Source organism: Cicer arietinum, chromosome 1, assembly GCF_000331145.2.
Source record: "Cicer arietinum cultivar CDC Frontier isolate Library 1 chromosome 1, Cicar.CDCFrontier_v2.0, whole genome shotgun sequence".
Classification (NCBI taxonomy): Eukaryota; Viridiplantae; Streptophyta; class Magnoliopsida; order Fabales; family Fabaceae; genus Cicer; species Cicer arietinum.
The window spans coordinates 5,664,423-5,690,700 of record NC_021160.2 but is presented as its reverse complement, the minus strand read 5'-3'; the positions used below and the strand labels follow the sequence as shown (position 1 = coordinate 5,690,700).

Below are 26,278 nucleotides of genomic sequence, written 5' to 3'. Positions count from 1 at the left end.
TGTACGTTTTTTATTTTCTTACATTCATATAATGTTATATTTTTTCTTTATATTCTTTTTTATTACGTTATTAATCTATCAAATTTATTTATATTACACTTCCCCGGCTATAAATAATAAAGCACCTTGTTTATGTGTTTAAACGGTTTCACCTGTGCGTCGCTTTATAATTTTTTTTTTAATAGTTATTTAATTTCCTCAACCTAATATTTCAAAAAAATTATTAATGAGTCAAATTAATAATTTTATATTATCATATTTTGATAATGTTTTTTAATTTTAATATAATTTATTATTTAGGACTCACAAAAATTAAAGAGATAGAATGTTTGAATAGTCATCATTGCATCTTAAAAATTTATCCACTATATAGAAGTGTCTATTTAATTTGATGACATATAGGGAATAAAATTTTATTTCATACTCCCAAATTTTAATAAAAAGCCTTATCTTATCCCTTTAAAAATAAGTCAAACTTTACTTTTTTTTTATACATGTTTGTGTTTTAAAAATTTTAAAAAATTTCTCAGAGCACATATATTTCAAGGAAACTTAAAAACAAAAAAAATGAAACTAAGAGGTTGAATTTTCTAAAAACATTTATACTATGAAAAACTTTGTTCAAATTTTTTAAAACACGTTTGTATTCTAAGAAGTTTTTCAATACACAAAATTCAAATTTGTTAAAACACATTTGTTTATTAAAAAACTTAAAAAAAGTTTTTCAATACACAAATTTCAATTTTCTAAATTACATTTGTCAAAAAAAATTAAACAAAAATACATGTACGTGTTTAATTTTTTTACATTCATATACACTTCATTTTCTCTTTATATATATATATATATATATATATTTATATTTATCATATCATCAATATATAACGTTTATTAAACAATTTTTTTATTTCTATCTTTCTATAGATTTCAAAAGGGTGTATAAGTGTTTATCGTTAATTTTCCTTTTTCAAAATCATATTGTATTATTCATTTGTTTATATCTTTTTCTCGATCAAATGTCATCATCATCAATTATAAACAATAGCGCACCTATGCTTAGGTGTTTAAATGGCGTCACATATCACTAATTTATAATTATTTAATATTTATTAATTTTAATACAATTTAAAATGAAAGAGATGGTGTTTGAAAGAGATAAATGAAAGAGATGGTGTTTGAAAGTCGCCCTCCTCTATAGACATCCAAAAAATATTATCCACAATGGAGGTGTCTATTTAGCTTATACTAAATAGGTAAATCACCCACTATTTGTGGATGGCTAAGCATATAATTTGTGTCACCTTTTTTTTTAGGGACATATATCTTATGTGTGCAATTGTACTTCTAATTCCTCAAATCACACAATTAGAATGAGTGGCAAAGTTCCCACTCAAAAGATTTAACGTTGCTACATTTCAAGAGTTGGAGAAAGACATGTGTTTAAGCTGAAAAACATCTTTATTATGTCATTCAAGTGTTCTTAAGTGTATTATGTTCCACTTTAAATATAAAGTAAAAGAAAATTCAATGTATTTTATAGATTTGAGATTTATTCACACCTCTAATGTGTTGCGTTGGTGACTCTTGAATTGTGTAAATGTGTATGGAGTGTTTAGTACATCAAATCCACATATGTATTTTATAATTAGACTCTCTCTTGTCTTTTATATATATATATATATATATATATATATATATATATATAAATACTTTTTTTTTATGTTAAAAAAATATCAATTGTATTTAGTAATAAATTACCCTTCATAAGAATTTATTTAGAAAAATAAAATTTAAATCAATGAAAGAATACAGTAAATTTGTGTTGTTTATATTTAAAAATAAAGTGTGTATTAAGTTATAATTTAGAGAAATACTCTCTCAAACGCAAAAAAATATTTAATTTTATGGATTTTTATGGGGAAAACACATACACAGTTAATTTTACAATGACGTTAATATAAAAAATATATTATAGATAATTATTTTAAACGATGGTTATTAAATAAGCATATATACAGTAAAATGATGAATTTTTATTGAATGAAAGTATTTTTACCGTTAATGCATAGTTATTAGACACTTTTTCTATTATCTTATATTTCAAAAGAAAAAAATATAATCAAAATGTCCTATTTTGACTACATTTTTACCTAAATATATAATTCCTTTGAGTAAATAACATAAATTAAGAAAGTTTGTTGTGATATTAAATATGTTGATAATTGATATGGTTTTGCATGTTTATCTTTCAAGACATAAAATTATTATGTTCTTCATTAGAACATTTCTTACATATTTTGCAGAAAATATATAACATAATTATGAGCATGCTGGTAAATAAATAATCAATGAAGTTGATAATTTGAAACATCAAATCTTATAAAATGGGACAACCATAAACTAAAACTAATTTGAAATTAAAATTTTTTTTAATAAATATTATAACAAAAAATAAAATAATATAAAAATCATTTTTTTTAAATCTTACACAAACGGACTCGTGATAGTTCCATTTATAGAGCATACTTAATCAACAAAGTAATCTCCTAAACTACAAACATAATTTTTTTCTCTTAACAAAAATAAAATATAACTTATGCAAATATAATCCATAAGTAATTCCTATATCTTCATAAGTAGACTTGGAGAGATACATGGACTAAGTAATCTACTTTGTTTCGATATCAACTACGGTACTTAGGTGTGCTCTTGTTATCCAAATTGATTTGTAACACTTCATTCATTGAAGAAAGTCAAACTCCCCTTGTCTAATTAGCGTGTATACAAATACAATACAACATATAAAAACAAAGGTCAAACAATGGTATATGGTTCTGTAACTGTTTTATTGGTTTCCGTAGACTATCTACTTGGTTTCAGATATGGGTAACCACTTGTTTCATTGACCTCTATATATAGAATTAATTAAGTCCTCTATTTATTTTTTTTCACCGAAAAAAGTCCTCCATTTATTTTTATGATATACCATCTCATGTGATATTTTTTTTTTAATTATATATAAAACCACATAGATTTTAATAAATACTTCCTCTAGTTAGCCTCAAGGATAAACAAAAAAAAATTAAATACAAGAAAAAAAACCAACTGATTTATCTACATTTATTGGTATGATTTCAAAAATATCTTTACAATAATTCTCTAATGTCACAAGAAACGATCATAATAATTACGGATAAGTTTGTAATTGTATTTGTTTTTTATATAAAATTAAGAAAATCAATTAATTAAATGAACTTAACTACCATTCATAATAAATTTAAAAGGAAATAATTTTTGCATATAATTAAAGTTTGGAGGTATATCATAAATTTTAAAATCAAATTAAACTAAGCTTTTAAATATTTATAATTCAATTTTTATACTATATATCCCCATATGAGATCCTCTTCGTAAAAATCACAAGAATTAAAAAAGTGGATTAAAGTATTACATTTGTTATTTGTTAGTAATTTAAATTGTTTTATTAATTTGTCTTTGACGAGGGAGAATTGAATTATATTTTCATTGTTGTATTTATTAGATATTGCAGGAAAAAAATATAACATTATAAATAAATAATACAATTGAAAATAGAAATAAATTTCATAAAAATGGACAAAGAAAAATCTTGAGAGAATCATATATTTAAGGATGTAGGTAGCTAATATATAGCTTTATAAAACTATACATGCAACTAATTGTATATACTTGTATATATTAATTAATGTTTCAACGGATTAATATGTAAATATGAAATTTCTTGCCAAACAAGCCTAACTCGTTTAAAGAATCAACTCGTCCACTGACTTAGAACACCCCACTAACTAATATCATCTCATGCATGCAATTTAATTCTATGCAAAGGCCAAACTCCTTCAACCTTCCTCTCTTCTATAAATATCAACCATCTTCAATTCATTCTTCTCATTCAAAACATATCCAACTCTCTTTATTTTATCTCTCCTAGCTAATTATACAAAACACAAAAACAAAAACAAAAAATGAAATTCATAAAGACCCTTTTCTTTGTAGTCATGCTAATTGTGGCATTGGCAATTACACTATCATCAGCAACATCTTCCAAAATGGAAGAACCAAACTCTCTCGAAGGAACAAGTAAGTTCCTTAACCGAAAATATAACAGAGTCTCTGTTTCATGTGACAAATATCCCAAAATTTGTCATATCAAAGGTAGTGCAGGCCCTGATTGTTGCAAGAACAAATGTGTCAACTTTTCCATAGACATGTTTAATTGTGGGAGGTGTGGAAAGAAATGTAGCTTTCCAAAGATATGTTGTGAAGGTAAATGTGTGAATCCTAGGAGTAATGAGAAACATTGTGGGAAATGTGGTAACAAATGCAATAGTAAAGGTTCTTGTGTTTATGGGATGTGCAGCTATGCGTAGAATTTATGAATTAATGGACGAGATGCATTAATTATATGGATTAATTAAGAGCTATAATGTGACAAATAAAAGCAGCCACCACCACTTATACTAAAATTTTATTAATTTGACATTTGCATTGATTGATTTGGTGACTTGGTGTAATGATAAATAAGATTGATATTAATATGTTATATTTTTTTTTTTTGTATGAATATTTCATTGTAACGAGTATGTTATTAGTTAAGCAAAAACTGTAATTGCTTGCTTATGAAATAAATAAAAAATCTGCTAGTCCAATTCTTGATGAAATTGCATATTCAGTTTTTTGTAAAAGAGCAGCTCAACGAGCCATATGTAAATTAAGGATGAAGGTAGCAATTACTTAGACTTGATGTTAAAAATAAATACCAATATCTTGATGTTCAAAATAATGAATCACAAATACCAAAACAACATAAAAAAACCTCTCCTTATACGTTAAGCTCACATTTCTTTTCCAACTTTTCTACTTATATTTAACGAAGCCTAATTTCAAAAGAAATAAGAAAACGAAGCCCAATTTCGATACTTGACCACATATTTGACTGATGAAAAAGACTGCTCCACCTAAAATGAAAAGATTGGATAAATATGGATTGAAATTTCAAACAATATATTAATCTATTCACAATCCATTAAAATCTATCTAAAAAATTTCAATTTAAACCGTCCACTAAAGATAAAATCCATCTATCAAATCACATTAAAATAATTAATTTTATTTTTATTATTTTAAAATACATAAATTTAAAATAATTATTTATTAATAATTTTGATTAACGTTATTAAATATGGTGGTCAGAACGACAACAATTGACGTAGTGGTGGAAAATGACGAACTCAATGTAATACTAAATTTCTACTTAAAAAGTGAAAATCATAAGAAGGTTGAATGTAACATCATCTTTTACGTTAATAAAACATTCAACCTCTTTATCTTAACTACCAAGGAAAAAACTATATTCCTCATTTGTGGGTTTTTTATATCCTCCGAAGAGTGTTAAATACGATGTTGTGGTTTTTTATGACTACTAAAACTTAGTAAAATATAAGTAAAGAAAAGTCGAATAATAAAATATGAGTAAAAGATAATTTGTTTGATTGATTGTGTGTTCAAATGTATCGTACACACAATATCTATAGACAAAAATGAAATAATGTGTTATCCTATTGGCTATGACCATAGCTTACAAAGACTCGGCTGCAACTAATATTAATCGGTTAAACTCACAAGTAATATAAGAAAATAAGACAGTTATGAACGTGACACCCAAGTTTGGTCTTACTTTTCCTCTATTTTGTGGCATTTTCTAACACTAAATTCACTTGTTCCATTCTTTTCTTATTATTCCCTATGTTCCAGTAGTGTTTGTTATCTAAGACTACAAACAAAAAATGAGTTTTAAATGTCAAATTATCTGTTCCACGTGACTTTAATCTCTATTAACGTTCATAAGATCTTAGCGAAACTCTTAAGAACCAAGAACGAACTATCTAATCTCATTATCAATAGTTTCAAATTCAACTAATATCTTATTTGATTAGACATCGACTCACCTTTTTTAAGTTGTTCGTCTTTTCTCCACCAACAATTAAAATTGTTTAGGTGTAAATAGTGTGCATATTTAAATTCAAGGTTGCCCACTTCTAAATTTTATATTTTCCCTCAGCATAGATTACAATCATCTCAACCGTGCAACCACGTCTTTGCAATCGGCAATTTAACTGCCCAACATTATATGTTACATTACCATCCCTCATTAATCGTGTGCACCACCTTCTCAATCTCACACCTTGTATATAAAATAATAACTTCGTACTAAATTTTATATTTAACCCCTTCATTTGTTTGTTGTCTCAAATCCACAAGCAATGGCCACTTCAACCAATTTTGTTCTCCTATTTCTAATCACATACTTAATTCTACCAACCTTACTAGCTAATTCAGATTCAAAAAAAAAGCATAACAACCTATCAGATTTTAATATTCCAAGCTACAACAACATTCCCAATAGTGACCAAAAAAATGATAATGTGATGAACACAATAGACTCATGCTGGAGAAAAAAAACAAATTGGGCTTCAAACCGCCAATCACTAGCAGATTGTGCAATTGGATTTGGAAAAGATGCAATTGGAGGAAAATATGGTGACATATATGAAGTAACTGACCCTTCTGACGACCCAATAAGCCCAAAACAAGGTACACTTCGTTATGGTGTAATCCAAACAGAACCACTTTGGATAACATTTGCAAATGACATGGTAATTAAATTGAAGAACGAGCTTATAGTAAATAGTTACAAAACAATTGATGGTAGAGGAGCTAAAGTTGAAATTGGAAATGGTCCTTGTATTACAATACAAGGTGTTAGTCATGTGATTGTGCATGGAATTAGTGTTCATGATTGTAAACCGGGTATGGCTGGTATCGTTAGAAGTACTATTGAACATGTTGGATATCGTGAAGGTTCTGATGGTGATGCTATTACTGTTTTTGCTTCTTCTAATGTTTGGATTGATCATTGTTTTTTGGCTACTTGTGCTGATGGCCTTGTTGATGTTACTCATGCATCTACTGCTGTTACTGTCTCAAATAATTACTTCACTCGCCATGACAAAGTAAGCAAATATAATGCCTCTTTTTTTTTTTTTCCAATATAATGCCTCTTGGATTAAGCTTAATGTTATTGTTATAGGTGATGCTGCTAGGACATAATGATGATTACAGCGCGGATAGAATAATGAAAGTAACAGTAGTTTATAACCGCTTTGCCACTGGCCTAATAGAAAGAATGCCAAGGTAATTAATTAATTAATTAATTAATCAAGAGGCCTTTATGAAGATTCAATTACAATTATGCCTAGTACTTATTTTGTTTATGACAAATGAATTAATGCAGGGTAAGATATGGTTATGCCCATGTTGTAAACAACAGATATGACGAGTGGCTCATGTATGCCATTGGTGGTAGTGCTGATCCTACCATTTTCAGTCAAGGAAACTACTTTTTAGCTTCCAAAAATTCTGATGCAAAACAGGTAATAAAGAAAATTATTTAAACTAAGTAAAGTGCACAAGTACTTCATTCATAAATTGTAGAAACTTAATAACATATTCAATATTAATAACAAGTCACAACTTCGTAATAAAAGTTTGACTTTAATCTCATGTGATGAAGTTCATATTCCTCCAAGCAGTTGAAAAATGATATTCAGTGTCACTTAAGTTAATAATAATTTCACCTCTTCAATTTTTAGGGAAAAAAAATTATATTTTTATATATACTAGAGTTGAGTATAGTTTTATTAAAATGTGTCAGGTTACAAAGAGGGAAACTGATGGAAAATGGAATAATTGGAAATGGAGGAGTTATGGAGATGAATTCTTAAATGGTGCTTATTTTGTGCCATCTGGGTATGGAAGTTGTGCTCCCTTATATTCATCTGCTCAAAACTTTGATGCTGCTCAAGCATCTATGGTGCCTTTATTAACACTCAATGCAGGACCTTTGGATTGTTCTGTTAACAAAGCATGTTAATTTCACCAAACATTTGCTTGTCTTTACTTTCTAAATTTTTTTATGCTTTTGATGAACGAATTTGGTCCCTCGATTAAAGGCATACTGTACCAATATACAAGGGGAAAATAATTATATGTTGCAATTTATTTATCATTCTTATAAGCACAAAATGAAATGAGTACAATATCCAAAGAGATTACATTGGTATAACTAATCTTCTAACAGCTTACTTGCATCACAAGGCTCAACTAACAGTCACCATCCGTTACTTTGTATGGTTTTTTTCTTCTTCTTCACATCATTTTAGAATAGTCTATTATCATTGCTTTGAACTCCACAAGTGGCTGGTGCTTTAGCTCTGACTTTCTTCAAGTACCAAATACCAGCTCCAATTCCAAATGCCCCTGCAGCTGAGAACACTGTAACTGTCCCTGAAGTCATAATTCCAACACACAACGACAAACATTAGCTTAATTATTTTACATTTCAGTAACATATCTAGTTGTCAAGTTTGTTTATTTATATCACCTGCGATTACATGGACCTTCCTATTGTGCCTTGCAATATCTTGATCTGCCATACAAACAATAGTCAATCTTTTCAATTTGGAAAACATTTGAACCACTTTAACTTATAAAGTTTATTTGAGTTTAAATCATTAAAATACCTTTACAATGGGTAGAAGAGTTTCCATCCTTACACAAGCACATAAAACTCTGTGTCACTGTATCAAATCCACAAGTTCCACCACCTTTCAATGGATCTTGGCACCCAAGGCAACTAGTAGTAACAGGAATATTAAAATCAACTCTAATTCCATATTCAGGTAGTTGATCATAAGGCTGAAGACTTCCAACATCCCTCCAATAAACACTAGTATAACTAGTACAATACTTAAGCATCAACCTCAAAGATTCACTTGATTTTGGATAATAAGAACAACAAGAACTATGTGTAAGCGCGAAGGAACACCTCGGTAAATGTCTGCAAAGATAGCTAGCAGTGTCACAAGACGATTCGCAGTGTTCCGGAAAATGTTCACAAAACATAGGCCTTGGTTGAATGATCACATGTTCTTCACTACAATTGAAGAACATGTACTCATTTTGTGATGAGAGCTTCAAGTTTGTGCTAGTGTCTAAACTGAATGGTCTCGTTGGTCGAAAATTCTCACCATCTTGGCATTTCCACATGAATGGATCAGTGACAACAATATGAGGATCAGCATAGCTTATGTTATGAACTTCGTATCGACCCGAAGCAGTTTGGAGTTCGAGTTTTTTCGATTCGGAACACGAAAGAATGTTTCTGTAGAATGGACTTCCACAACCATCATCAATGCCAAATGGATATTTGATTGAAATGTCACCACAAGAAGTTCTGCATATGCTTGATTGAGATTTTGTAGTGACTATGAGTAATGAGAGAAAGAGTTGAGTAAATAGTAATAACATTGTATTATTAAAATGGATCTGATTGTATAGAGAATTGAATTAGATGGTTTAATTTTTCTAGTAACTATGAGTCTATTACAGAGTCATGAAGAAATTAGAAGGAATATAGGTGAAGTGTTCCTTTTATAGTCTCTTTTTTGCTTTTATAAATTCCTTATTGTTCTCTTTAGTTGTGGCTTTTGCTTTCTGCATTTGTAAGGTAAAGGGAAGATTAGTGGACTAAGTATTGATCAATGTGTCTTTCTCTCTGAGGCTTTTCTACTTTTTCCAGTGGTGAACCGAAGATTGAAGATGCAATATAATTATTTTTAAGTACATTAAATAATACATAAAACTTATATAATCAATTAATAATAATTAGGTAATTAGTATAACTAACTGTAATAATTAATTATGTCTAAATCTTAACTTGAAAAGATAAAAATGAGTTATGTGTAAATATAATAGTCACTTAAAAATCCCAATATATGGAAGATGCTGTATTTAGATTAGATATGCTCTTTTCTCTTTCAAATTTGTGTCATTCTAATTCCAAAACAAATACAATAGATGTAGAATAATGAGGGGATATGGAAGATCATGCAAGTGTGAGTTCATCCATTCGTTTGAGCATATTCTCCCTTAAACAAATATTTTTTCATCAACTTACACTTGCACTACCTCAACACCCTATCGATTCAAGTAGTCGTTCAAATTCTTATCAACCAAACTCTGATACTAAAAGACAACAAATTTATTTGTCATCTTATTATATAATGTTTAATATCTATTTTTTCATCCAATATAAAATTTCTTTACTCACACTTAATATATATATATATACCAATAAAAAAAATTGTAATTACATTGTCGCAATAGGGGATTCAAAATTAAGTATATCTAATAGATATTGATCAAACATAACATAAAGACACAATCTTAGTCTCTTTGGAAGTTTAGAAGGGAGGGGAGGAAATGAAGGATTTTGGAAGAAGAAAAAAAAGTTGGAGAAAGTGGATAGAAATGAAGGGTTTTGACTTTTGAGAGGGAAGGGTTTTGAGGAATTTTTTTTCTTCTTCATAATATGAAATCCCTCAAATTTGAGGGAACTCAAAAAATATATTAAAGAAAAATTTAGATAATTTCTTCGAACCTTTTTACATTTGTTATAATACCTTCAAAAAGTCTTTCCATCCTCTCCAAACTTCCAAACATAACATTAGTGTCTTCAAGCCCAAGATTTCATACCTAGATTTCTGGATAATGTGAAAAGAACTGAAATTTGGATTGAGTTGGGCCTGCGTATTTGAGCAATTGGGAGCAAATAAAAAAAATTATTTAATTGTAATTTTAGTCCCTTTATTTTAGTTGAATTATAAAAATAGTTTTTCATTTTATTTATCTTTCGTTTTCTAAAATTTGTAGTGTCATTTTTTTTAAGTTACGTCACAGCATTTATGATCATAGATCTCAAGTACAATTGTTGCACTATAAAATCTTTAGGTATGATGTGACTTAAATAAGCGCAAAAAAATTATACATCATCAAATTTTGAACCAAAACTGAGAAGAAATAAATTTAAAAATTATTTTCGTGATTCAATTAAAATAGATGGATCAAAACTGTAATTAAATAAATAATAATAATAATAATAATAATAATAATAATAATAATAATAATAATAATAATAATAATAATACTTGAGGTCAAAATAATGGTAGAAGCTCTCTCTCTCTGTCCTAAAAAAAATAATCATAAATTTGGAATCGTAGTTTTCGATGATTTAAAATGAATGAAAAATATTACTAGAAATATAATTTTGATAGTAATTGTTGCACTTACGAGTAAATATTGGAGGCTAGATAAACGATCATTTAAAAAAATAGTATTGCAAGTTCCTTTCTCTTTCATTGTAGGGGTGCAATTGCCCCACTTTTTTGTTTTGCCGCACCTCTTATTCAATAAAAAAAAACATATATCTTCAAAATAAACTTTATTGCTACACCTCTTTTTCTTAAATGAAAGTCACATTTTAAATTACTAAATACCTCTATAATATCTTACAAATATATAATACTCTAGTGTTAAGTATAAACAAAAAATAATAATAAGACATATATGATGTTTAAAATATAAGAAAATTTTAATTTATTTGATCATATACTCTCAAAATGTACTTCAATATAAAAAGTTTCACAAAAAATAAAATAAAAAAGAAAGGTTACTTTGGGAAATGCAATTTTTTATTACATTAAAGAAGATTAAAAGAAATTAACCACTTTTAACTGTCGTTTGGAGAATTTGTAGATACCCATGTAAGAAATTAAGAAAAATTGATTATAAATTTAAATAATTCAAAAAATAATTAAATATGAAAAAGAGGTGCATTAATTAATTGGATGATGCATATGTCACTTAGTTCAACTAATAAATTTTAATATTTTTAGACTTGATATCATATCTCTCGAATTTTAATTAAAAGTTTTACAATTACATGCAAATCTCTTTTTCATTTTCTCTACTAATCTAAAGAAAGTAACATTAAATAATTGGATGTATACGTAGTACTATGTTTGACTTTAAATATAAACAAACAAAAATATATCTATAAAAGTTTATATATTTAGTTCAAATTTAAATTAAATATAGAGTAAAAGTCTATTTTGGTCTATGAGAAATTTTGAGAGACTCAATTTAGTCTTTGAGAAAAATAAAAACATTTTTTAGTCCGTAAGAAAAATAAACTGAGTCAAATTAGTTCCTGAGAATTTTTTAATGACCCAATCAAGTCCCTAAAAAAATGAAAAAAACACATTATAGTGTTTAAGAAAAATAAACGGGGACAACTTAGTTTTTCGCTCAATTTAAGGAAAAATAAACTCTAGTGCCATTTCATCTAGATAAACCACAAGTCTAAGATAGAAACTATTTTAATTCTACAGTGGTATGCGATTCTGAAGGTGTGACTTATGTTGTCTCTGTCGTTTGTTTCAGAAAGTGCATTTTCTTCTTCATTCTCACGTTTTTCTTTTTCACCTTCGCGTTTATTGTTCTTCCTACTCGCATTTTTGAAGGTACGATTTTATGTATTGTTAATGAAAGATACCCTTGTGGTTTAATTTAAATATTATTGGGGTTGTTTTTTAAAATATATTATAATGTAGTGAATTTTTTGTTGTGGAGATTAAATTGTTTATTTATTATTATCAGATAATTAATTGTCTATTTTTAATTATTATCAAATGTCTAATTATCTTTTTTATTTATTTATAGAAATTACACGTGATAGAATCAAGTTCACGATTCATCGGACAAATTAACAAAAAAAACTCAATTTTTTAACTGTGATTTACATTAAAATTAATTTATCCCGAATTATTTTTCTTATAAACTAAAAAATATTTTTATTTTTCTCAAAAACTAAAATAAATCTTTAAAAAAAATTCAAAGATTAAAATAAATATTTACTGTTAAGTATATTAATTTGTTTAACCCATCTTTGTCATATATTTAACGTGATTCAACAAAATTCTAGAACAGTAGAGTGTTCGTCTTACATTTTAATGAGACGGATGAATTATTGTTAATCACCAAATATAATCTGCCAAACAACCAATTAAATAGTCTAAAACTTGGATTAAGTGATTAAAGAGGAGGTGATGATCCCAATGTGAACGGTATCAAATAAAATTGGTAGCTTGGAAGCGTACGCAACGGGAGCTGTCACAATGCCGTTCGCCGCATGGTTCCGTTTTTTTACCCTTTCTCCCTATTTTGGTCCAATGGTCTGTTTATTTTCTAAAAATCCACGCTGTCACAACCTAACCTTACACCACATTTCTACGTCAATTCAAGTAACCCACGTGGGGTAGGATCTAATCGTCAACTTATATCCTAGTCAACTCTAACCTTTTTCTTCCCCTTTCATTTTTTTTCCTTCTTTCTCTCTATCTTCAAATCGTGGCTTTTTTTTATAAAAATCTTTATTTACTTCTTTATCTATTTTAAAATTATTTAATTATTTCATTCGTATTTTAAAAAAGTATAAATATAATTAATAATATTATTTTGATTAAATTATTTTTTATATATAAAAATATATTATTAATTTCATAAATATATAGCAAAAAATATCACATTAAAAGTTAGTCCTTAAAAAAATTATTTTGTAAATAAGATAATTATTTTGGTACGGAATTTTTTATTATTATTTATTTATTAATATTAATTACAAATTAGTCATTAAATTTTAATTCATTGAAATTAAAATATTATATTTATATATAAACTTTTAATGGTAATTATATCATCTTATTTATAAACTAACAAAGTAAATAATTATGATTTTATAAAAATTAAATTATGTGACTTTTAAAAAACAATAACATATTAATTGTAATTGTGTCAATATAAAATCAAACATGTGATACGTTAAATAAGGTATTAAGTTATAAATTATGTAAAAAAAGTTGAAAAAGTTGAAAAAAGACATCTAATTATAATGGGCGACCAATTTTCTACCAAAAATTCATCATCAACGAAACTTGTTAATTACTCTCCCTAACTCTTTTATAAAAGAATTTTTAAGTCTCATAAAAAAAAGTTATTTAAGTATTATAATTTAAACAAGTGTTACTCTGATCCCAACTCTACTCCCCTCCTAGTCCCTAGCTCCACGGTTCCATCTCAATCGCCTCACCTCACATAATGTCAATTTTTTAATGGGTCCTCATCAATAATTCAACTAAAATGTTAAAATAACTAGACTTAACCGATCAATCAATTTGAAATAGGTCTACTTCTATGCTATTAATTATACAAAAATTGAGATAAAAGATTTAAGCTAGACCCGACCCTGATATAGTAAATGAGGAAATGTGTAATGATACGTACGTCATTGACTTTTTAATTTTAAGACTGTCTATAATGTAACGAAAAAAATACCTATATATTACCTGCATTTTCTGACCAACGACCAATAATGTCTGACTAATTACGATGATAATATTTTTTCATTTTCTTCGTTTGGAAAAATTTGAAATTGTAACTAATTAGGATGAGTATGGTTGATGAGGTCCCTGAAATTGAATGCTTTGAATTTAGTGCTCTTCTCTTAATAACCCTCTCAATGTAGAACAACAAAGATTAATTCCAAGCTAGGGGTACTTCTGAAACTGAAGCTATATAATAAAACGACGTTATAATATTTTTATTTTTTTATTTTTTATGACAATAGTATACTATATGCCTTAATTTTCTTCAAAAAGAGCAACTTTTTCCGCTTGTGCTTTTGGAAAGAAAAAAAATTTGGACGCAGACATTTCTCTCTACTCTAATTAATTAATCAATATGCCCACCAAACAATACCATGTTGCCCATGCATAGAGAAATAATCCATTGTTTGAGTGTCACTGGATTCTAAATTCAAACACTTTGTTTGGCTGATTAACCAAGAAAAAACCTATTTTTAATACACACATTTATTTTATTGGCAGAAAATTATAATTTCTTTAATACAGGGCAAATTTACAGCACGGACAAAAATTATTATAAATTTCTCAAAGAAATTTTTTACCATAAAATATCCGGTCAAATATTTTCTTATAAACATCCATTCACATTTCACTTAAGGTTAAAGTAAGGATAAAAATACAACAATTATTTATTTAATTAAAATATTTTACATCTAATAAGTAAGAAAAAAATTATTATAGAATATTATTATTAAGTATTAAAAATATTTATATAACATTTTTTTATCAAAGCAGTGTTTTATAATTCCCTTTAAGACCCCAACAAATGTTGGACGAATCCCACATATATACCAAATAATCTCCTTCCTCCAACTTTTTTTTTATTTGATTCAATTTGGATGAAAAGAAATGGAAGAGCTAGTTTATTTATTTTTAATTACTAGCTAGTGTGAGTAGTGGGGCTAATACATCGTTTTTAGTTTTCAATAAAACCATCTCATACTATATTCTTGCACACGTACTAATTAGTCAACATTCAGCCGACGTTTTAATTTCCTTTAATGGGGTAATGTCCATTGCTTTGATGGTATACTTTTAATTTGGTTGGGATTGGGTAGAATAGAATCGGGGGGTGTAAATGCGAAGTTTTTGTTTCAAAGAACGACTCTTCTTTAGTCAAGGTAAAGAAAAGAAGCTCGAGTGGATTTCTTTTTCTTTGTTTGGAAAACATCATGAAGCGCCTTTTTCCTTCAAACTTGAGTTGTCTTTCAAAAGTAGTATTAAAAGCAATTTGAAAGAGACCAATGTTAAAAAAGAGCGTCACAAGAAATTGAAATTTGTTACGATCATGCATGGAATGAAGAAAATATGTTTCCACTCATAATGTTTCTAATTACCTTTAGCATGGTTAAGGGGGAATTCACCGATTTGATAGATTTCCCATGTACAGGCAAATGTTACTACTAATCAATTAAGTTTGTATATTTTATCCTGGCAAAACCATTAGGTTTATTGTCGAAGCATACCGTTTTGAATATTAAAAAATATATCTTAGAATTATATTTTATATCATATTATATTTTTTTTTGGTTTATGAATGAGTCTATATATTCTTATAAATAGCAATTAATATTAAATTTTTTGTATTAAATCATTATTACTCAATAATTACATTCTAATGAAATCATAATCTATTTTTGTTCGTTTTCTTCTTTGTAATTCTCAATATTATTAACGCAAGCATAAAATGTCAAATGAGTAATCATGTAGGTAGTTGCCGAATGAATCCCACTAACTTTCCTTTAGATCGATAGCGAAAAGAGCTAGCTAGAGACTTGCTGTGTTGCCCAACCTAACTAAACAATATCCCAATACGCCATTGCACGAATGATTTTTTTGTCACCTTCCAACTAATTAATGCAAAGATAAATATCGAGTAGTTAAATTATTGATAAAAAAATATCATGTGTGATGACCAAATTGATTTGAGATTCTATCTCTTAAGTAATTTTGATGATAATATTCGTATACAAGTAAACATTAAGGACATAAACCAAAAGAAAAGCATTACATTTTTTGTGAATGCATCGACGATCCAAGCTATTTCATAATCTTTCAAAACCATCAAAAGTTTACTTCCAAATAATTTTTATTTGGTCAGAAGATTATAGACCCAATGCATATTTTTAGGGGTGTTCATAATAATCAAATAATCTTCGTAGTTGAACTAAATCGTATTATTTTTGAATTGATTTATAAAAATTGAAAATTAAACTGTTTTTTCAAAAACAATTTATTAATTGAACTAATTTATGTTGAGTTTCCTGAAATTACTAGGAGCAAAAAGCTTTCACTTGTAATAACTTTTATTTGGCAAGTGAATATTAAGGTTATTTTATAACATACACAAGTGAACATGCACAACTGTTTATTCAATGTTCGAATAGTGGAAAAATTCTTCAAATGTATGACTGGACATAATTATCGGTGATAGTAAATTAGAATAAATTAGAGCATCTCCAACGTTGAACTCAATATGGGTTCATTAAGTGGGATCCACCGTGCCACATCATCTTGAAATAATTCATTCATTTTTTACTCCAACGGTGAACTCACATGTTCTTTAGATAGGGTCCACCACTAATAAATCATTTATTTATTATTATTCATAAATTAATAAAAAAAAAATAACTGTACCAAAGTACCGTTCCTTCGTGAGAGAGAACGGCGATGACAGCTTGGTACATCTCCAACAGTGAACTCATTAAAAACTGAAGGTTATGTAACTACACCTGGCGGACGAACTTATTTTGGCTACCGTTGGAGATGCTCTTATATATGATTAGACATAATTAGCTGTGATAGTAAACTAGAATAAATTATCCGTGTATATCTTTTTTTATCCTTTATTTTTTTGTTGCTTACTGTTGTTTAGTCTAAAACGTAATTAACAGAGATTAATCACTTAAGCGAAAATATTTTTAGAAATCACTTTTAGAAAGAAATATTTTAAACTTTATGTTTATTTCATACGTGTATTTTCTTTTGTATAATTTTTAATCAACTCGTGAAAATTTTCCTCTTATTTTGATTTAGTTTGTAGTTATTTAATTTGAATAAAATATATTCTTATGATTTATAGATATATTTTGTTTGTAAAAAGTTTGTGTTTATTTTACTTAAAGGTAGTCTTTGATATATGTATGTTAATACAAAATGTAAATAAAGATAAATTAGATATGTTTTATGATCATCATATTATATCCGTATTTGTATACGTGGTTATACAAAATCAACGAAACAGTAATGTTGTTTTATTATTATACCGAGTATTATGTATAACTTTATTTTATATGTCATTCATGAATGTTAATTTTATAAAAAAGTCATAATTTTTTTATCATATTATACAAAAATATTAATATCATGGCATTACTCTCAATTTATAATATAACCATAAGTAATAAACATACTTTAATAAAAGTTTTATTTGTTTTATTATATTTTTTGTTGGTATAAGATGATTAAATGGTAGTGGTGGTTTTTTTTTTTTTTTTAATAATCCTAGTTTTAAATTTATTTACTTAAATACTCCTTTTTAAAAATTATTAACTAAAATAACTTTCTTTTTTTTTTAAGTTACAAGTTACTCTTTAGAATGGTGACTTCACGAAGGAATTTAAAAAAAATATCATTTTTTTTTCAAATTACAATATATATATATATATATATATAATTAATAAAAATACATAAATATAAATTTTAAAATATATAGATTGACTAGAGCTGTTTGTAACATTTGGACAATGTTTTTGAGTATGGCCAATTAACCGACATTGTCCACATTTTCTTTAACATCCATTTCAGTTCTAATACGGATACTATTTGGAGGACCTTTTTTAATTCTCCGCATTTCAGGATTGTGATACAATGTTTCACCTTCATATGTAGTTCAATATCATTTATTGGGTATATGTGGAAACTCTTCTTTATAGATGTTAAATACATTAAGAACCTTGTACACATCAGATAAAAAACACTAACTAGTTTTGACGAGCGTAAGAAAATACAACTATGACACGTGAACAATGACGTCTATAGCCTGAAATTTTCCAATAGAATCTTTTGCTTGCTATTGCACAAGATGGAAACAAAAATACAATTCTTATTGCTTATGCATTTGTGGAAGGTGAGATAGGGGGTGTTTGAAGCTTTTTTTTGAAAAATCTAACAAGGTATGTAACACCTCAAGTCGACGTTTGTTTGATTTCAGATAGACACATAAAAAATACTTATAATAATCCAAATAATGATTGGCACGATCCTCCGTCAACACATGTGTACTGCATCCGACACATTGCACAAAATTTCATGAGAAATTTCAAGAACAAGGAACTTCAAAGAAAACTTGTGCGACCAATTGATCATTTTGAAGTCAATATTCAAAGAAGATGGTGTCATTGTGACAAATTTAAGGCTATACACATTCCTTGTTCACATGTCATAGCTGCATGTTCTTACGCTCGTCAAAACTATTTAGTGCTTCTACTTGACATGTACAAGGTTGTTAATGTATTTAACATCTACAAAGAAGAGTTTTCACTTATATCAATGAAGGATATTGGCCCACATATGAAGGTGAAACATTGTATCACAATCTTAAAATGTGGAGAATTAAAAAAGATCATCCAAATAGTACTCGTATTAGAACTGCAATGGACGTTAAAGAAAATGCGAACTATGTCGGTTAACTGATCATACTCGAAAATATTGTATAAATGTTACAAACAGCTCTAGTTAATCTATTTAATTTAAAATTTGTGTTTATGTATTTTTATGAATTATATATATATATATATATATACTACTTTTATTATTTAAAAAAAATATATTTTTTTAAAAAAATTCTTCATAAAATCACCATTCTAAATGAAGAGTTGTAATTTTGATAGATAATATTTAAATAAATAAATTTGAAAATAAGATTATTTAAAAAATATCAGTAGTTGTTTTGAGAAAGAGAGAGTAAGAAGCTGTGAGCAGGTGATGTGGTCCCATTAGTAAAGAGTCAACATGGTGCCTGGATGGTTTTGTAGTAAGTCATTGAATGAATCATCTCATGACATGCAGCATAGAATAGAAGACAGAGAAAGAGCCGGGCCGTCAAATTGGTTGACTTGGCTTTTGCTTTATCGTGTCTTCTGTTGAATTTCTTGTCGTTGCGTGTATACTAGTATATGAGAGAGAGAAAAAAAGATCATTTTCAATTTTATCACGTGTAACATCCCCGCACTATTCGGGGCGGTGGCTCCTTTTTCTTCGACTTCATTTATGAGTTAGTCAAATTCTTTCTTCACGAAAGCTATACGAACCAACCACTATCTCTCTCTCTTTCTTACTTTTTTCTTCATCAAATCAATGCAAGTAATCCTTTTGGGATCATCATTTTCTAAATAAACAAAGTAAAGCCTCGGGTCGGGTGTCCATTTATTCATACTAGTAGTTTCATGATCCACGTTCATACTAGTACAACCAATCACCTATTACTACCAATCCCTTTTACTTTTCGGGATTAGAGGATTTATTAGGTTATTGTTAGCCTCAAATGCAATGCAAACTAAAATTATTACTAGTTGGTTCAAATAAAAGAGATTCACTAATTAGTTTTCCATTTTACTACCGTCATACAAATATTGAATTATTGAATTAGTTAATATATATATAAAAAATAAAAAAATTACTTTTATCTAAGTATCTTTTGTTAGATATAGATGAATTATTAATGCCATAAATATATAATTGAAGATAATATATTGTAAGTTTGTAATTAATATTAATTATAGAATACAAATAAATAAAAACATTGAAAAGTAAAAGGATGATTTGTTTGGAGATAATTTTTTTAATAAATGAGTATTATTTTGGGATGAAAGAAGTACAATTAATGAATGTTAATTTCTAAAAATAAATATATTTAATTTTTAATGTAAAACTAATTATTACTCCATTTGTTATTTTCTGTATTTATTATATTTAGAGAAAAAGTTATTTTGTTATTTATTATTTTCAAAGTTAAATTTAATATTAATTATTATTATTTTTTAGTAAAACTCTCAGTTATTATTTGCAGATAAAAGATAAAAAATAAAAAATAATTAAGATTATTATATGAAACAAATCAATAAATAAATAACAAAATTTATAAGTTGTTTTGATGTGCATAAAAAACTATACAAATGATTAATAAAGATGCGGATTTTTTTAAATTGTACTTTTTAATTAATAATATAAAAATATATATAATTTTTATCAAAATTCATTTTAAAATCATTTTTATAAATAATTATAATGTACTGATGATATAAAAAATTTACATTGGTAATACATAATACTTAAATTCTTACGATAATATAAACACATCAATTGTTAATGTAAATAATTGAGTAGATTAGTGATATATAAAGTATATTATAATTAAATTTTCAATTAAGTTGATGGTTCTCTTTTGCATTGTATTTCAGTATTAAATATAAATAAAAAAACCAAATTTATTTGATTTAAACTTAGAGTAAATATATAAAATATTTTTACTTATACATAAAAAAAAGGATAGGATAATATCCTAATAGCAATATAAAGAGATAATTGAATTAACCAAAGACAAGTGAAATAAAAGTATGAATTTGAATCATATCTACTAACATTCTCTCAGCAACCTCAAAACTCTATGTATATCTCTGATCAATTTTTCTTCTCTTTAATTTACTTGTCTTGAATATTTTCTCCGTATATGTGGACGTGTGGGTTGTGTGGGCACCTAGCTAGCATTCAGATTTGGGGGACATTTTCCACCCTGACGCACCATCTGACGCAACAATATTTTTTTGGTAAAATAATAATAATAATAATAACAATAATAATAAATTCCGTGGAATTTTCACAAAATCCAAATTTGATTTTCCATTTGGTCCACGCTCCTTCAATTCCCAATCTCTTTTTATACCCTAATCTATTTCACTGGTGAAAGACTTCATCTACCTCTCTCTCTCTCTTTTCTACATCTCTCTCTCTCTGATCAATTCCTTATATATGGACAAAGGATGGGGACTCGCTCTTGATACTTCACCATCCTCTCCAATTCCATCTCTCCCTTTTCTACCTTCCAAACAACCATCTGCATCCTCATTCAACACCAACGATAGAATGTTTCCCATTTTTGGATTCCCAGTCAACCTTAGCCGCAACACTTCCAACGCCGAAGACGGTGACCGGAAAGTAATCGGCGAAGTCGATTTCTTCTCAGAAAGAAACAATAAGCCTTCACATGTTAAATCTAACAACACCGTCAAAAAGGAGATTATTACAACCGATGAAAAGTCTCCCATATCTAATATCCACGTAAACGTAAGCTTCTTATAATTCATTTCATTTTGTTCAATCTTCCTTTATGGCGGCTACCTAGTTATAAATTAAATAATAATCATCATCATATCTACTAGCTAATTAAATGTATTAATTAATTTGCTTGAAACATTTTAGACTGGATTACAACTTGCAAACACCGGGAGCGATCAATCTGTAGTAGACGATGCTGTTTCATCTGATGCCGAAAATAAGCGAGCCAAAACCACCGAGGTGCATAATTTCATATTTATATAATTAATCTTTAATTAATTGTAATTTTTACTTTCTGAATTTGATAATTAATTATATAATTTTGTTTAATTAATTCAGCTTGCACAGTTGCAAGTCGAGCTTCAACGGATGAATTCAGAAAACAAAAAACTGAAAGAGATGCTAAGTCATGTTACTGGTAACTACACGGCTTTGCAGATGCAACTCGTCGCATTAATGCAAAAGAATCACCATACCGCAAATGAGGTAATTATAAAAAGTTTATAATAAAAAATATTATATTTATAATTAATTGACGGTGTAAAAACTATTAATATGTAGCAGTAACAAGTAAAATTGGTTTGACATGTGGAAATTTAATTATAATATGTCATTAAAAATAAATTCAGGTTGTTAATGCAAAAAGTGAGGAGAAAAAGCAAGGTGTTGGTGGAGGAAGGGTACCAAGACAATTTCTTGAGATAGGTCCAAGTGGTACAGCAGCAGAAGTAGATGATCAAGTATCGAATTCTTCATCTGATGAAAGAACTAGATCAAACACACCTCAGATCGAAGCAGCTGGAACAACAAGAGATCACATAGTTAGAAATAACAATGGTAAAAATGGTAGGGAAGAAAGTTCGGATTCAGAATCACAAGGTTGGGGTTCCAATAAGGTTCAGAAAATATTGAACCCTTCCAATCCTATAGATCAATCTACAACAGAAGCCACAATGAGAAAAGCTCGTGTCTCTGTTCGCGCTCGATCAGAAGCTTCAATGGTATGTATTTCTTAATTAACTATTAACTACTAATTAGTACTCCCTTCTAGATGATTAATTAATTATTTATATAACTGAATCACTACAATTGCAGATCAGTGATGGGTGTCAATGGAGAAAATATGGACAAAAAATGGCTAAAGGAAATCCATGTCCAAGAGCATATTATAGATGCACTATGGCAGTTGGTTGTCCAGTTCGCAAACAAGTCAGTTTTCTTTCCGATAGATTATCTACAAATTCATTATTAAGAAAATAAAATGAGAAATATTCATAAATAAAATAAGTTTCTCACTAATTTATTCCCTACTAAATTACACCGCAAACATTTTTTTTTAATTTAAATTTTTATAACTATTAGTAATTAAAATGTTTTAAAAACTAAACTGGATATCTAATCAATTAGACCTCTTAAGTCATGGTTTAACTATTGATCAAACCAATACAAAATCATATGATCAAACTGGTAAATCTTAACTAGTACTAATTCACAATTAAACCGGTTGAATTATTTGATTTGATTCAATTTTTTATAGTAAAGTTCGACTTGATTTTTAAAACATTGATGATTACTTTATAGTAGTATGAATAGCTTTGTTGATAACTACTAAGCATTAATGTAGAGCTAAATTAATCATGTTTTTTGTTTGTTAATATATAGGTTCAACGTTGTGCTGAGGACACAACCATTTTGGTAACAACATATGAAGGAACACATAACCATCCACTACCACCAGCAGCTATGGCTATGGCATCAACAACTTCAGCAGCTGCAAGTATGTTACTATCAGGTTCAATGTCAAGTGCAGATGGAATCATGACACCAAATTTGTTAGCAAGAGCTATTCTTCCTTGTTCAACAAGCATGGCAACACTTTCAGCTTCAGCACCATTCCCTACTGTTACATTAGATCTCACACAAAACTCAAATTCAAATCCAAATCCAAATTCAAATCCATTGCAATTTCAAAGACCTCATGCACCATTTCAAGTACCCTTTTTCCAAGGACAGCCTCAGAATTTTGCACAAGCAGCAGCAATTTATAATCAATCTAAATTCTCTGGTCTTCAATTGTCTCAAGAAATTGGTTCTTCTCATTTGACAACACAAGCTTCAAGTTCAACACAACCACCACCTCAACATCCTTCCTTGGCTGACTCTGTCAGCGCCGCTACCGCAGCCATCACCGCCGATCCTAATTTCACTGCGGTTCTCGCTGCCGCTATCTCCTCTATCATTGGTGGTGCTCATGGAAACAACAACAACAATTCCAACAACAACAGCAGCAGAAATACAATTAGTAGTTTTTCAGGAAACTAAATTCCTTTTCTTCTTTGGTTCCTTGTTTTTTTCTCATTAATATTATTCCTTTTTTTTGTACATGGGTAAGGGAAAGTGACGTCATAAATGTTCATATTCTTTTTAGTCCATGTCTTGGGATTGTGGGGATATATATATATATTAGATCATATAAGAGAAAATCCAATTCAATTTTTTGTTTTATTCATCATTTCACCGTAAATAATCTTAGATATGTTATTCAATATTCTTATAGAGAAAATAGACAGGTGAAGAGAAAAATAATAATATTTTTTTTTAATTTGTTTCATAGTTATCTTTTCATATCTTGGACCATATGTTTTCTGAAAAATGTTGAAAACAACGGAGATAGTAACCAATCTACTAAAGAACAAAAAAAAGAAAAAGAGGAAAGAAGAAGAAAAATGGTGTATAAAGAGCCAAATGAATTGTCCATGTTTGCTAAGAATATGCGAATTTTTTTGATTGGTCAAGAAATACGGCCATATTTATGGTAGGAAGTAGTAATCCAAATGTGGACTTCCGCTAACCATTGATGTTGACATGCTTATAATTTTTTTTGAAGTTGACACAAATAATTGAATTTTGTGATCTCATTTAAATTTAGAATTTGATTGATAAATTAATAAACCATCTAATTATAAATTCTCATTGAAATTAAAAGTTTTCTCTCACTTCTATGAGGTGTATTTTTCTAAACTTGTTTTCGTAACAAAACTTAGCTAGGGAGAGGTGGGAGGGTAGGGATTTAAATTTGGCTTAACAATTTATCATAAATAAATTGTCAACATCATGACTTTAAATATAGCAATTATATTACAAACTTTTATATTATATTAAAAAATAAAAAAATGAAAAGCGGCCAAAATTACATCTGTCCCGCTTAGCGACCATAATTTAAAATTATAGTTAAAATTGTTCAAATTAATTTAACTTTTTTATTATGTGATTTAAATTATACGATCTCAAAGTGACGGTTGAGATCATTTAGGGCATAAAACTACGTAGAGCTTAATGGTAGGCGATTCTAGTCAAGGAGGTACTAGCTAGTGTGTTTCTAAGCAACTTCGTGCGGTCTCGTTATACGTGATAATAATAATGGTAATCATTTAATACTTGTAGATAAGGTCAACTTATAATAAATACTATAGGAGGTGGAAATTGAAATGAAAAGTGAGTTGGTGGACGTTGATTGGGAAGAAGTATACATTTTTTGACTTTGTGTGCGGTTTCGATGCGTTCACGTTAGTGCCACCTTAATACCCGTTTGGAGTAATATTCATGATGGAACCGAACAAGAGACATAACGAGAACATGTTACCATAATACTTCGTCATACACCGTACGAACAACTGATTCTTCGTTGACTTTCTTTTGACTTTATCCAAACCGAAGGCGGTGAGTGACTTATATCATTGGCTTATCTCTTTTTCGTTGAAGGATAAATAAAAAAGTAAAAAGATTAATTACATAGTTCTGTGAATGAATGAGTTCATGTGCTTGCATGTGAAGGAGAAGACTAGTTTCATTAGTTTGTTTATTTTCAAAATCAGCTCGATACCAAGTATTCATGGAATGGAATACTAAATTGTGCTCTGTGAACAAGAAAGATACGGTGCATTTATTGAGTTTGATTTTATTCGATCCAAAAGAAGGAAGTACTAGTACTTCTAAATTCACTTCTAAACAATTATTATTTCTTAAGTGTATTATAGTTGTTAAATATAAAAAAATATTATTTTATACTGAAAATGAATAAATTTTGTATTTTTAAAAATAAATTTATAATTTATAATATAATATTTTTATCTTCCTATATTTAACAAATATTTTTGAGATATTTATTATAATTTTTTTTTACTATAAGATAAAGGAGTTTAGGTATCTTTTTCAGTAAAAATTCAAACCTATATTTATCGCAATGTATGAGTCTATTTCATCCACTAAATCTAATATTTATTGATATTTTAATATCTACACACCTCGAACAAGATTAGTTTCCATAGAAACAAATCTATAAAAAAAAAATGACACTAAAATTATTTTGAGAAACTTAATAAAAACCATTATATATGTTTCTCCATTGAGATATAAAAATAAAATTCATTTATAAATAATAAGTATACGTCTATATTTTCAAAAAAGTAAGTATATGTCTAAAATTGACATCCTAGAAAACAATGAAAGTATCCTAAAAACCTGAA

General features: G+C 27.9%; 3 protein-coding genes across 3 annotated transcripts; 2 read left to right on the top strand and 1 right to left on the bottom strand.

Annotated features, from left to right (window-relative positions):
- The first annotated feature begins 6,260 nt into the window (after positions 1-6,260).
- Positions 6,261-8,104, top strand: LOC101508484 (putative pectate lyase 2). Its single transcript, XM_012719003.3, has 4 exons — positions 6,261-7,049; positions 7,127-7,230; positions 7,331-7,469; positions 7,751-8,104. The coding sequence occupies exons 1-4, from the start codon at positions 6,300-6,302 to the stop codon at positions 7,967-7,969; spliced, it is 1,212 nt and encodes a 403-aa protein (XP_012574457.1). The 5' UTR covers positions 6,261-6,299; the 3' UTR covers positions 7,970-8,104.
- LOC101508793 (wall-associated receptor kinase 1-like) lies at positions 8,065-9,647 on the bottom strand. Its single transcript, XM_004486122.4, has 3 exons — positions 8,619-9,647; positions 8,480-8,524; positions 8,065-8,382 (listed from the first exon to the last, which is right to left on the bottom strand). Exons 1-3 carry the CDS (start codon positions 9,403-9,405, stop codon positions 8,255-8,257), a joined length of 960 nt encoding a protein of 319 aa, XP_004486179.1. The 5' UTR covers positions 9,406-9,647; the 3' UTR covers positions 8,065-8,254.
- An 11,732-nt stretch (positions 9,648-21,379) lies between these two features.
- Positions 21,380-24,257, top strand: LOC101508161 (probable WRKY transcription factor 31). Its single transcript, XM_004486120.4, has 6 exons — positions 21,380-21,761; positions 21,897-21,992; positions 22,092-22,238; positions 22,382-22,753; positions 22,848-22,961; positions 23,415-24,257. Exons 1-6 carry the CDS (start codon positions 21,447-21,449, stop codon positions 24,072-24,074), a joined length of 1,704 nt encoding a protein of 567 aa, XP_004486177.1. The 5' UTR covers positions 21,380-21,446; the 3' UTR covers positions 24,075-24,257.
- The last annotated feature ends 2,021 nt before the right edge of the window (positions 24,258-26,278 follow it).